The 15,131-nt window shown below is 42.8% G+C and overlaps 1 protein-coding gene across 3 annotated transcripts in view; it reads right to left on the bottom strand.

The window, feature by feature from the left end:
- LOC115151605 (rab GTPase-activating protein 1-like) overlaps positions 1-15,131 on the bottom strand; it is a 146,543-nt gene that overhangs the window by 98,846 nt on the left and 32,566 nt on the right. For all 3 annotated transcript variants that reach the window (XM_029695676.1, XM_029695675.1, XM_029695677.1), the window contains exon 11: positions 14,223-14,331. In XM_029695676.1, coding sequence (XP_029551536.1) covers positions 14,223-14,331 — 109 coding nt within the window. The remainder of the gene's footprint in view (positions 1-14,222; positions 14,332-15,131) is intronic.

Raw genomic sequence — 15,131 nt, 5'->3', positions numbered from 1 at the left:
GCAGCATGACCATTGTTAAAAATATATATTCTTTAGGAGTTTTCACACTTTCTTCAGACATTAAGGAAAACAGAATAGGAGACAGGCAAGTTGTGATTCCCACTTACAGCTGAGAGAAGTACACCTGTTCCAATTTTAACACAGACACACACACGAGAGCTTCAAGTTCCTCCAAATCAATAAGGACTTAAAATTGGTCCACTCACACATGCAGCATCTCTTCTCATTGTTTGGTATGGGCCCTAAAATCCTCAAAAAAGTTCTACAGTTGCACCACTGAGAGCATCTTGACTTGCTGCATCGCTGCATGGTATGACAACAACACAGCCCTCAATTGCATGGCGCTACAGAGGGTGGTGCGGACAGCCCAGTAGAACACCAGAGGCGAGCTCCCTCCAAACCAGGTGGTACCACAGCTCAAACAGGGTAATGAGTGTGCATGCATTTGAATGTTTGCTGTGTGAATGCATTGAAATGTGTGCATAATTACACACATATACATACATATATACAAACACACACACACACACACACACATAAAAAAAAAATATATATATATATATATATATATAAAAAAATATATATATATAAAAAAATATATATATATAAAAAAATACACTGCTCAAAAAAATGAAGGGAACACTTAAACAACACATCCTAGATCTGAATGAAAGAAATAATCTTATTAAATACTTTTTTCTTTACATAGTTGAATGTGCTGACAACAAAATCACACAAAAATAATCAATGGAAATCCAATTTATCAACCCATGGAGGTCTGGATTTGGAGTCACACTCAAAATTAAAGTGGAAAACCACACTACAGGCTGATCCAACTTTGATGTAATGTCCTTAAAACAAGTCAAAATGAGGCTCAGTAATGTGTGTGGCCTCCACGTGCCTGTATGACCTCCCTACAACGCCTGGGCATGCTCCTGATGAGGTGGCGGATGGTCTCCTGAGGGATCTCCTCCCAGACCTGGACTAAAGCATCCGCCAAATCCTGGACAGTCTGTGGTGCAACGTGGCGTTGGTGGATGGAGCGAGACATGATGTCCCAGATGTGCTCAATTGGATTCAGGTCTGGGGAACGGGCGGGCCAGTCCATAGCATCAATGCCTTCCTCTTGCAGGAACTGCTGACACACTCCAGCCACATGAGGTCTAGCATTGTCTTGCATTAGGAGGAACCCAGGGCCAACCGCACCAGCATATGGTCTCACAAGGGGTCTGAGGATCTCCTCTCGGTACCTAATGGCAGTCAGGCTACCTCTGGCGAGCACAGGGAGGTCTGTGCGGCCCCCCCAAAGAAATGCCACCCCACACCATGACTGACCCACCGCCAAACCGGTCATGCTGGAGGATGTTGCAGGCAGCAGAACATTCTCCACGGCGTCTCCAGACTGTCACGTCTGTCATGTTCTCAGTGTGAACCTGCTTTCATCTGTGAAGAGCACAGGGCGCCAGTGGCGAATTTGCCAATCTTGGTGTTCTTTGGCAAATGCCAAACGTCCTGCACGGTGTTTGGCTGTAAGCACAACCCCCACCTGTGGACGTCGGGCCCTCATACCACCCTCATGGAGTCTGTTTCTGACCGTTTGAGCAGACATATGCACATTTGTGGCCTGCTGGAGGTCATTTTGCAGGGCTCTGGCAGTGCTTCTCCTGCTCCTCCTTGCACAAAGGCGAAGGTAGCGGTCCTGCTGCTGGGTTGTTGCCCTCCTACGGCCTCCTCCACGTCTCCTGATATACTGGCCTGTCTCCTGGTAGCGCCTCCATGCTCTGGACACTACGCTGACAGACACAGCAAACCTTCTTGCCACAGCTCGCATTGATGTGCCATCCTGGATGAGCTGCACTACCTGAGCCACTTGTGTGGGTTGTAGACTCCGTCTCATGCTACCACTAGAGTGAAAGCACCGCCAACATTCAAAAGTGACCAAAACATCAGCCAGGAAGCATAGGAACTGAGAAGTGGTCTGTGGTTCCCACCTGCAGAACCACTCCTTTATTGGGGGTGTCTTGCTAATTGCCTATAATTTCCACCTGTTGTCTATTCCATTTGCACAACAGCATGTGAAATTTATTGTCAATCAGTGTTGCTTCCTAAGTGGACAGTTTGATTTCACAGAAGTGTGATTGACTTGGAGTTACATTGTGTTGTTTAAGTGTTCCCTTTATTTTTTTGAGCAGTGTATATATATAAAAAAAAAAAATATATATATATATATATATATATATATATATATATATATATATATAAAAAAATATATATACTCTAAGATTTTTGATTTTATACACCAAAAATATAAATTACAGTGGGCTGACAACACAAGAGAAAATGTTGACATTCCAGGTCACATTGCTGCGCATTACAATTTACCAAAACAAGAAAAGGCATGTGCACTTGCGACTTGGGTGAAAAGTGCAGGCAGGCAGCAGCATCCTCACAGTGGGAAAGCATTCAGTCCCATCTACAATGGCAGCTGACCTCCAGCTAGAAAGCCCTGAATGGCTTTCTTTTCACGCCGCCTCCACTGACAGCTGGAATGCAGTTGATCCTTTAGAAATGCCTGTGAATGGCTTCTCCTCCCTGGCAAGGCTTTTTGAAAACAGTGCCGGCCTTGGAGACTGCCTCTCTACCTCCAAGGAGGTGACAAAAAAACACAGGTGTGAAAGGACTACTATTATTTCTACAGTCGAATGGTAGCACAATTTTTACATTTAGTAATTTAGCAGATGCCCTTCTCCAGAGCGACTTACGGGAGCACAGAGAGATTTTTCCCCTAGTCGGCTTGGGGCTTCGAACCAGCGATCCTTCAGTTACTGGCCCAAAGCTCTTAACCGCTAGGCTGCCTACACCAGAACCATTCGGATTCAGTTTAGATACGCAAGCTGTAATCGACTAACGATACACTGTAAACGTACTTACTGTACTTAATAAGTCTCCCTGGTCAACAAGGCTTGCTAACAAAAAACGTTGTTCAAAGAGCATTCCACCCTCTTGCTATCAAGAACCCATCGAGTAAGAATCAGCATGTGTGGTCACGGAAAAGTTCCGTGTTAGAAGAGCTGTGCTTGTGGGAATCCAGAAAAGCCACCTCTGTTTAGTGCTGGATCATTGCAATGCGTGTTTGGGACACCTTTGGAGTCCAAATGGTGATGTTTTTCCATTGTTTTGCCCTCATTCCAAAAAGGCCCAGTCACCTATATTTACAGTTAAACAAAGATATGTGTTCTATCTTAAAACGTGTATTGCCCACAAGAGTAAGCCTTCTTGGGGTAAAAGGTGTTTGTGTACATAGGGTTCTTACAGCATAATTTGTCAAAGTACTGATAGGGCAAGAAATATATATTTTTAAGCGATAGTTACAAAAAAAATCTGGATATTATCTTAGAAAATATGGTCGTATCACTCTGACAATATCGCAATACTATTTTTGCAGTAGATGACTGTACCAAAACTCAAGTAGTTCTCCTTCAAATCTTGCTCTCCAGCTTTTTAAATAAGAGAGCTCATTTTTCTTCAAGACTTTGATTTCCATGACTGATATAAAATAGTTCTCTCAAAGATCCCTCTTGTCCCTCTGCAGAAGACATACAGTGCATTCGGAAAACATTTCAGACCCCTTGACTTTTTCCACATTTTGTTACATTATAGCCTTCTTCTAAAATTGATTAAATCGTTCCCCCCCTCAATCCACACACACAACACCCCATAATAACAAAGCCAAAACAGATTTGAAATGTTTGCATAATTATTACAAATAAAAAAAACTGAAAAACCTTATTTACATAAGTATTCAGACCCTTTGCTATGAAACTCGAAATTGAGCTCAGGTGCATCCTGTTTCCATTGATCATCCTTGAGCTGTTTCTACAACTTAGAGTCCACCTGTGGTAAACTCAACTGGACATGATTTGGAAAGGCACGCACCTTCCTATATAAGGTCCCACAGTTAACAGTGCATGTCAGAGCAAAAACCAAGCCATGAGGTCGAAGGAATTGTCTGAAGAGCTCCATGACAGGATTGTGTCAAGGCACAGATCTGAGGAAGGTCCCCAAGAAGAGTGGCCTCCATTAATCTTAAAATGGAAGAAGTTTGGAACCACCAAGACTCTTCCTAGAGCTGGCCACCTGGGTAAACTGAGCAATCGGGGGAGAAGAGCCTTGGTCAGGGAGGTGACCAAGAACCCGATGGTCACTCTGACAGAGCTCCAGAGTTCCTCTGTGGAGATGGTTGTATTTCTGGAAGGTTCTCCCATCTCTGCAGCACTCCACCAAATCAGGCCTTTATGGTAGTGGCCAGACGGAAGCCACTCCTCAGTAAAAGGCACATGACAGCCCACTTGGAGTTTGCCAAAAGGCACCTTAAGGACTCTTATAGGACCATTAGAAACAAGATGATCTGGTCTGATGAAACCAAGATGGAACATTACGGGCAATTGTGTGTAGATGGATGAGGATTTTTTAAATCCATTTTTAAATAAGGCTGTAACGTAACAATGTGAAAAATACAAGGGGTCTGAAAACTTTCCGAATGCACTGTATGGTGAGCAATGTTTGGAACATTGAAATGCAATAAAATCACAGTATAGAATCGCAACATGTATAGAATCGTGAGAATCGCAATATATCTCACATCGGCACCTAAGTATTGTGATATCGTATCGTGAGGTCCCAGGCTTATAAGAAAGGTGCCTATAAGAGGTTATATGTGTTCCTTTGATTAGTATTTAAATCCCTCGAAAGACATCGGAGAATGCATTTGGTGTTCTACATTTTCCCCATGTAAATCCCTTGGGTTTCTTACTCCCATGTATTTGAACCAATTTTCCCAACTAAAAGCCTTACTCATTCAACATAGATCATTTCAATAGGATGGTGAAAATGGGAAAACACAGAATGAACATGAGTAAAATCCTTTTCAGTAAGTAAACCAGTGGCAGGCAGGGTGGGAGACAGGCAGGGTGTTCCAAAGCTGTTGGGTATTGAGTCAAGCCAGGGAGGGAGAGCCAGTGAAAGGGTGAGGTGGGGGCTGTGCTTTGGCAAAGTGGGTGGGGTTATATCCTGCCTGTTTGGCCCTGTCCGGGGGTATCATCGGATGGGGCCACAGTGTCTTCTGATCCCTCCTGTCTCAGCCTCCAGTATTTATGCTGCAGTAGTTTATGTGTCGGGGGGCTAGGGTCAGTCTGTTACATCTGGAGTATTCTCTTGTCTTATCCGGTGTCCTGTGTGAATGTAAATATGCTCTCTCTAATTCTCTCTTCTCTCTTTCTTTCTTTCTCTCGGAGGACCTGAGCCCTAGGACCATGCCACAGGACTACCTGGCATGATGACTCCTTGCTGTCCCCAGTCCACCTGGCCATGCTGCTGCTCCAGTTTCAACTGTTCTGCCTGCGGCTACGGAACCCTGACCTGTTCACCGGACGTGCTTGTTGCACCCTCGACAATTACTATGATTATTATTATTTGACCATGCTGGTCATTTACGAACATTTTAACATCTTGACCATGTTCTGTTATAATATCCACCCGGCACAGCCAGAAGAGGACTGGCCACCCCTCATAGCCTGGTTCCTCTCTAGGTTTCTTCCTAGGTTTTTGGCCTTTCTCAGGAGTTTTTCCTAGGGAGTTTTTCCCAGCCACCGTGCTTCTTTCACATGCATTGCTTGCTGTTTGGGGTTTTAGGCTGGGTTTCTGTACAGCACTTTGAGATTTCAGCTGATGTACGAAGGGCTATATAAATAAATTTGATTTGATTTGATGTGAAAACCAGGTGCTCTTATGCCACAGCAGCAGTGAGGGCTGGTGGTGCCAAGGAGCCAACCTGACTTAACCAGATTGGATTGCGCTCCAGTGAAAGCACTGAGCCCTCCAGAACCCATCCAAAGCCTCTGGACATCGCAGTCTCAGTTCCAGCCCTGCCTCATCCTCATTCACCAACCTCATCCAAAGCCAAAAATTGTTAACATTAATTGGCAAAAACATTCCATTATATCTGTCATGTCCACATTGGGTATCCTAGACATCAATAGAAAAATAGGAAATGACTGAAATAAAATATTTCAGTTGTGTATATTAAATAGTTTCTATTTGATGACAATTATTTTTCATTCATCTGATCTCTGGTCAGGCAGTACCTGATAGACGTTCTCTGTGCTCCCCATACTCTACTGTATTTAGTCATCCTATTTCGCTAGGCTAGCTGCAAAGCTGTCTGACAAAATCATTTTACTAGGTCGTCAAAGATCAGGCATACTTTCACAAACAGTCTCTTTCCCTCTCAACATTGTGTTGTGAAAATTCCGAAGTCATCCATTCTATGCGGTCTGTGTGTATCTAACCTAACATAGCAGGCATAAAAATGTATCCTTCATCTCGGTCCGAGCCGGGGAAAAAACTTAGGCGCAATGGATTGTGGTGATTGTAGTTAATTACCACATTCTTGCGCTGAACGAGGTTGAATATTTGCTTAATGAAAACCACAACTCCCTTCAGCCCAGCATAGTTCTTGACATGATTTCTCTTGAATTATTTGATTTCTCTATAGAAACGTTGGGGTCACCAAAAACATTTACTCAGTGGAATTCAAGTAATTGAGCCGATGTTAGTCAATTAGTTGTTTAATAAGTGAAAAACCCCCTGAAATGTCGATAAATCACTCAGCACATGCAGCCAGGAGCGGGAGGAGAAAATGTGCGTATTTTTGTTGTTGTTGCTGCTATTCAAACGATTATAACGCTGCACATGGTCATTTGGCTGACCAATAACCGTTATTCCAAAATTCCATGATCGTCGTCACAGCCCTATCACACACACCCACACTAGGGCTGCACGATTCATCAAATTCAGATCGAAATTGCGATATTGACATGTTCAATGTCCTTATCGAAAGAGGCTGTGATTTTTCTCCTTTCTTTGGACACTTCTTTGATACCTCCAATGAGATGACCACACTCCGTTCATTCACTTTCTATATGCACAGAGGATGCTGACCAATCAGAAGCGGGCTCTCAATCTGTGCATGGCATGTACATGCTGGCCAATCACAAACGTCCCAACAGAGCGCACAGTTAGGTGCTGGTGAGGAGAGATGTCATTAATGTTTGTGGAAATGTATGTAAATGTTGTCTATTGTTGTCCATGTTCAGTACCAGTCAAAAGTTTGGACATCTACTCATTGAATGGTTTTTCTTTATTTTAACTATTTTCTACATTGTTGAATAATAGTGAAGACATCAAAACTATGAAATAACACATATGGAATCATGTAGAAACCAAAAGAAGTGTTATATAAAATATATTTTGATTTTTGAGATTCTTCAAAGTAGCCACCCTTTGTCCTGATGACAGCTTTACACACTCTTGGCATTTTCTCAACCAGCTTCATGAGGTAGTCACCTGGAATACATTTCAATTAACAGGTGTGCCTTGTTAAAATAGTTCCTTTCCTTCTTAAAACTTCTTTGGGATCTGGGGGCAGTATTGAGTAGCTTGGATGAATAAGGTGCCCAGAGTAAACTGCCTGCTACTCAGGCCCAAAAGCTAGAATATGCATATAATATAATTAGTAGATTTGGATATAAAACACTCTGAAGTTTCTAAAACTGTTTGAATGATGTCTGTGAGTATAACAGAACTCATATGGCAGGCAAAAACCTGAGAAAAAATCCAACCAGGAAGTTGGAAATCTGAGGTTTGTAGTTTTTCAAGTGATTGCCTATCCAATAAACAGTGTCTGTGCACTTCCACAAGATGTCAACAGTCTTTAGAACGTTGTTTCAGGCTTCTACTGTGAAAGGGGAAAGAATAAGAGCTGTTTGAATCAGGGGTCTGGCAGAATGCCATGAGCTAAATCACATGTGCGGCCGTGAGCGTGAGCTGCGTTCCCTTTCATTTCTAAAGACAAAGGAAATGTCCGGTTGGAACATGATAAAAACAGCCTAAAGATTGATTCTATACAACGTTTGACATGTTTCAACAACTGTAATGCAACTTTTTTGACTTTTCATCTGGACTTCGTGCCTGCGCCTTGTGCATTTGGAATAGTGAACTGAACGTGCAAACAAAAAAGGAGGTATTTGGACATAAAGATGAACTTTATCGAACAAAACTAACATTTATTGTGGAACTGGGATCCCTGGGAGTGCATTCCGATGAAGATCAAAGGTAAGTGAATATTTATAACACTATTTCAGACTTTTGTTGACTCCACAACATGGCGGGTATCTGTATGGCTTGTTTTGGTGGCTGAGCGCTGTAATCAGATTTTCACAAGGTGTGCTTTCGCCGTGAAGATTTTTTAAAATCTGACACAGCGGTTGCATTAAGGAGAAGTTTATCTATAATCCTATGCATAACACTTGTATCTTTCATCAAAGGTTATGATGAGTATTTCTGTAAATTGATGTTGCTCTCTGCAAAATCAACGGATGTTTTGTAGGCAAAACATTACTGAACATAATGCGCCAATGTAAACTGAGATTTTTGGATATAAATATGAACTTTATCGAACAAAACATACATGTATTGTGTAACATGAAGTCCTATGAGTGCCATCTGATGAAGATCATCAAAGGTTAGTGATTAATTTTATCTCCATTTCTGCTTTTTGTGACTCCTCTCTTTGGCTGGAAAATGGCTGTATGTTTTTTTGTGACTAGGCGCTGACCTAACATAATCGTATGGTGTGCTTTCACCGTAAAGACTTTTTGAAATCAGACACTGTGGCTGGATTAACAAGAAGTGTATATTTAAAATGGTGTATAATACTTATATGTTTGAGGAATTTTTATGAGATTTCTGTTGTTTTGAATTTGGCGCCCTGCAATTTCACTGGCTGTTCTCGAGGTGGGACACATATCCCAGAGAAGTTAACGCGTTTGAGCCAAACAGTTGTGTTGTGACAATTTAGGGGTGGTATACAGAAGAACGCTCTATTTGGTAAAGACCAAGTCCATATTATGGCAAGAACAGCTCAAATAAGCAACGAGAAACGATAGTCCATCATTACTTTAGGACATGAAGGTCAGTCAATCAGGAACATTTCAAGAACTCTTCAAGTGCAGTCGCAAAAACCATCAAGCGATATGATGAAACTGGCTCTCATGAGGACCGCCACAGGAAAGGAAGACCCAGAGTTAACTATGCTGGGTTAACTAAATTGAAGCACAAATAAATGCTTCACAGAGTTCAATAACAGACACATCTCAACATCTACTGTTCAGAAGAGACTGTGTGATTTATTTAACCAGGCAAGTCAGTTAAGAACAAATTCTTATTTACAAACCCGGACGACGCTGGGCCAATTGTGTGCCGCCCTATAGGACTTCCAATCACAGCCGGATGTGATACAGCCTGGATTCGAACCAGGCTGTATCACTGAGATGCAGTGCCTTAAACCGCTGTGCCACTCGGGAGCCCTGACACCAACAAGAAGAAGATGAGTGTTTGGGCCAAGAAACACGAGCAATGGACATTAGACCGGTAGAACTCTGTCCTTTGCTCTGATGAGTCCAAATCACACTTCCCACCGTGAAGCATGGAGGAGGTGGTGTGATGGTGTGGGGTTGTTTTGCTGGTGACACTTGGTGATTTAGTTAGAATTCAAGGCCAACTTAACCTGCATGGCTACCACAACATTCTGCAGCGATACGCCATCCCATCTGGTTTGCGCTTAGTGGGACTATCATTTGTTTTTCAACAGGACAATGACCCAAAACACACCTCCAGGCTGTGTAAGGCCTATTTGACCAAAAAGGAGAGTGATGGAGTGCTGCATCAGATGGCCTGGCCTCCATAATCACCTGACCTCAACCCAATTGAGATGGTTTGGATGAGTTGGACCGCAGAGTGAAGGAAAAGCAACTAACAAGTGCTCAGCATATGTGGGAACTCCTTCAAGACAGCTGGAAATGCATTCTTCATGAAGTTGGTTGAGAGAATGCTAAGTGTACAAAGCTGTCATCAAGGCAAAGGGTAGGAACAACCTAAAAATATATTTTGATTTGATTAACACTTTTTTGGTTACTACATAATTCCATATGTGTTATTTCATAGCTGGTCTTCACTATTATTATACAATGTAGAATATAGTAAAAATAAAATACATTTCAGGGTTTGAGTAGGTGTCCAAACTTTTGAATGGTACTGTAGGTTTTAGTTTATTAACAACAAAAAAAGTAAACTAAAATATTACAAAAACATGACTCCTTTACACCACGTGCACAATTATTAGGCAAATTGTATTCCTCGGGATTAATTTTATTGTTGAACAAACACGATGCTCTCAGTCAATCCAAAATGTTATTGAACCTTAAACCTGAATGTTTAACAAAGGAAAAGTGAGTTTTGTCTTTCTCAGGGAAATATATAAGTGTGCACAATTATTAGGCAACTATTAGTGTGCAGAATTATTAGGCAACTAAATTACAAAAATAATTTCTCTCAACTCACTTGTTTATTCTCCATTTTTAGAGTAAGTGTACCAGATAAGTAACACAAAATGACAATTATATAACATTTTTGGCCTTTCAAAAATATTCAGTGACCAATATAGCCACCCTTATTTTCAATAACTGCCATGAGCCTTTCATCCATGGAGTCTGTCAGTTTCTTGATCTGTTCACGATCAATTTTCGCTGAAGCAGCAACCACAGCCTCCCAAATGCTGTTCAAAAAGGTGTATTGTCTTCCATCACTGTAAATCTCACGTTTGAGAAGGGCCCACAAGTTCTCAATAGGATTTAAGTCAGGTGAGGAAGGGGGCCAAGTCATTATTCAGGCATCTTTGAGGCCCTTGCTGGCTAGCCAAGCAGTGGAGTACGTGGGTACATGTGATGGAGCATTGTCCTGCATAAAGATCATGTCCTTCTAGAATGCTGAGGACTTCTTCCTGTACCACTGTTTGACGAAAGAATCTTCCAGAAACTGGCAGTAGGTTTGGGAGTTGAGTTTCAGTCCATCTTCAACCCGAAAAGGTCTAACTACCTCATCCTCAATGATAGCAGCCCATACCAGTACTCCTTCACCTTGCTGGCACCTGACTCAAAGTGGTGCCCTGTGTCCATTACTGATCCAGCCACGGGCCCATCCATTTGGTCCATCAAGAGTCACTTTCATTTCATCTGTCCATAAAACCTTTGAAAAATCTGTCTTCAGGTATTTCTTTGCCCAATCTTGACGCTTCAACTTGTGAATCTTATTCAGTGGTGGTCTTGTTTCAGTCTTCTTGACCATGTCTCTGAGCACTTGACACCTTGTACTTCTGAACACTCCAGGTAGGTTGTAGTTCTGGAATACGGTGGCACTGGAGGATAATGGGTTCCTGGTAGTTTGACGTTTAACTTTTGTCAAGTCTTCTGCAGTTAATTTGCGCCTTTTCTTCCCCATGCGTTTTTTGCGCCCCAGTTGACTATTCGCAACAAAACGTTTGAATGTCCGGTGGTCACACCTCAATAGCTTAGCTATTTAAAGAGTGTCGCATCCGTCTGAAAGGCATTTTACATTTTTTTGCTTTTCAGTGTCAGTTAAATTTCTTTTTTTGGCCCATTTTACCTGAGGTAATGAGGCTGCCTAATAATTATGCACACCTTGATATAAGGTGTTATTCACTTTCGCCACACCCTCCCTCATTACACAAATACATATCACCTGAAAATTATTAAATCCAATAAGCATTCAAGTTTATATGGTTTGGAGTTCGAAAATGTGAATAGAAACAATGATAAGATCAGAATACTCACTTGCCTAATAATTGTGCACGCAGTGTATACACTGTCAGCAAAGACTGCTTCAAGAAGATAAACAAGCAGGACAGGAGATAAAAGATTCCATCTCGCACATATTTTTTCCAAGTCACCATCCCAACACAGTATAACAAAATTAATGGAGAAGTTGAAAGAGCTCATACGTTGATTATTACGTGACTACATCAGCCCTTAGGTCTAGCAGAACAATTGAACACTACATTCGTTTGAAAGTACACTTTATTGATGAGTTTCAACTGAAAGGTCTGTGCTTGTAAACATCATAGGCTCCTTTAGCCGCCTTGGGCCTGAATGAGGACCAGCAAGTGTGCATAATGATAACCGTGCAAACGTGGCAAAGGCCATCACGTTCAATGACTGGACCAGACTCCAATGTTTGGACACAGGTCACACTTTTTTCAATTTGATTCAAGAATACACGAGAACCCCCTCCAACTCACAAGGCAGGCAATACGCTTGACCTCATCTTTACTAGAGGATGTTTGCCTACTAATCTCAAGGCAACCCCCCTCCAGGTCTCTGATAACTACTTTGTTTCCTTTGTCTCCCTTTCCTCCAACCCTAACCACTCAGCCCCTACCCAGACGGTCCCTACCCAGACGGTCATGCGCCTTCATCTTCGCTCTCTCTCTCCCCTTCTATCCTATCATCTCTCCCTCCTGCTAAATCCTTCTCCTTCCGGTCTTCTGATTAGACTACTGCAATGCTCTACTCTCCAGCTACACGGATAAAGCACTAAATAAACTTCAGTTAGTGCTAAACATGGCTGCTAGAATCCCGACTAGAACCCAAAAATGTGATCATATTACTCCAGTGCTAGCCTTTCTACATTGGCTTCCTATTAAGGCTAGGGGTCATTTCAAGGTTTTACTGCTAACCTACAAAGCATCACATGGGCTTGCTCCTACCCATCTCTCCAATTTGGTCCTGTCGTACATACCTACATGTACGCTACGGTCACAAGACGCAGGCCTCCTTACTGTCCCTAGAATTTAAAAGCAAACAGCTGGAGGCAGGGCTTTCTCCTATAGAGCTCCATTTTTATGGAATGGTCTGCCTATCCATGTGAGAGACAGACTCAGTCTCGACCTTTAAGTCTTTATTGAAGACTCATCTCTTCAGTAGGTCCTATGATTGAGTGTAGTCTGGCCCAGGGGTGCGAAGGTGAACGGCAAGGCACTGGAGCAACGAACCGCCCTTGCCGTCTCTGCCTGGCTGGCTCCCCTCTCCCCACTGGGATTCTTTGCCTCTGACCCTATTACAGGGGCTGAGTCACTGGCTTACTAGTGATCTTCAGTTAGTGCTTCCATGCTGTCCCAAAGAAGGGTGCGTCACTTGAGTGGGTTGAGTCAGACGTGACCTTCCTGTCCGGTTTTGCACCCCCTCGGGCTCGAGCCGTGGAGGAGATCTTCGTGGGCTATACTCAGCCTTGTCTCAGAGTAGTAAGTTGGTGGTCTGTTGATATCCTTCTAGTGGTGTGGGGGCTGTGCTTTGGCAAAGTGGATGGGGTTATATCCTGCCTGATTGGTCCTGTCCATGCAGCATGAATGGGGAGCTAACATGATGCAGACTTCCAGTGTTGGCTAAGAGGAGCAGGCACGGTACGCTTGTGCTATAAGTGGGACATCGGCTGCGCTGATACAGACTTGATCCGTGAGACACATTTGACAGAAGTACCGAAAGAAAAACAAAATCTAGTACCAACCTGTTTATGTTGTAGTGTTGAAAAAGTACAGGAGTTTCGGTATACCTTGTAACACTACTACACCACTAGGCCATCGCCTCACCCTCATGACAGCTCACACACACCCAAACTAAATTAAACTTCATAGTTGATTCATGGCCGCCAAATATGAGGAGGGGGGGTGAGCCAACGTGTTGATAATGTTCAATTATCTGGACAGATCATCTGGATGAGGTGTTCCCGCCAGCGAGGAGAAACGATTGCCTGAAATATATCAATAAAACAAATGCTCTCCTCCAAAAAGCAGTTTGTGTAAAAGCAATCCGTTTTCTTTTCCTCTCTCGCCTTGTACATCTAAGTAAGGTCCAAGACATAGGTCGTTTTTCTTGTAAATTATGGGAGGACGGAGTGCATTTTTCAATCAAGAAATACTTGGTCATGAAATGTTGTCTGTGTCAATGAGGAGGATGGAATTCAATGTGCCATGTCGTTTTGCCTGGGAGGTGTGTAAGTTCTCATGGTGACCTTGGAGAGGTTGGGGAAAGGCCAGCCAACATGTCAACACTAGCACCCCAACACACACTCTTACTAAGTCTTCGGGGGAACAGAGACTTGCATGGAGACCAAAAGAGGCGGGAGAGAGATGGACAGAAATAGAAAGAGGAGTGAGAGAAAGGGGGCTGGATAGAGGGAAAGAGAGAGGGAAAGACCGACGGGGAGGGAAAGAGACTGGTGAGAGATGGGGAAAGACAGAAAGAGCTCCATACCTTCCTCAGGCTCCTCTTCCTCAACATGGCCCCAGTTGTTTCTCTCAGTCTCCCTCTGCAGGCTCACTACCTCCAACATGGAATCACCCTGGCCATCCTGCTCACCACCCTACACACACATACACAGGATTAATCTGTTAACACATTAATATAATATTTTACCAAGCGACTGCAAGTGGAGTCATCGATAACTGCAACAGCATTGACAAGTCAATTCTACATGCAAAAAAAATATGATTTTGTAACAGAGCTGTTGGAAAGTCTCTTTAGACATCCTCAAAATGTTTCAGAGTGCCTCGGTCTGAAAAAACACCTTCTAAAGTTAGCGTCACCTTTGCCACTGCCCGAGGGGAGCGCGCTGAAAATATAATTACACGTACAGGAGGAAATTAAATAGAGCGGCAGCGGATAGTGCCAAGGATCCCACCAGCGGCCTTTTGACCAGACTGTCTGGCAATAGGGTTCACAGGGAGCATGTGCAATCAGAACACAGAGAGACTGTGCTCACTCACCTACGCAGGTCACTTCTTAAGTTGGGCTTTGTCACATTGCACACATTGATGGTTTTGTATCACTGTTGTTGATACTGGGGTCATATGGGCTCATGGTGAGAATTGGATTTAAACTAACACTAAGTGCAAGGGCCCAATTTGAAGACTATACATCCAAGACATTTATAGGCAATGCATTACCATAGTTTTCTAATCGCTATCGACAGTCATACGTGACATGACATATTACGGGAATATAATCATTTACTAAGGTTAAGACAGTATAGATAAGGATGTCACAATAAGCAATGTTTGCAATAATACCCTAGTGAAGGACCCTCCACCAACACCTCAAACCCTTTTTATTTCCTTGTGAACCAGGTGTGAAATATGTTGAGAGTGTGACAACAGTGACTGT

Source organism: Salmo trutta, chromosome 17 (genome assembly GCF_901001165.1).
Source record: "Salmo trutta chromosome 17, fSalTru1.1, whole genome shotgun sequence".
NCBI classification, from domain to species: Eukaryota; Metazoa; Chordata; class Actinopteri; order Salmoniformes; family Salmonidae; genus Salmo; species Salmo trutta.
Note: the sequence above shows the minus strand (reverse complement) of the source record. Positions and strands in the feature narration are given on the sequence as shown.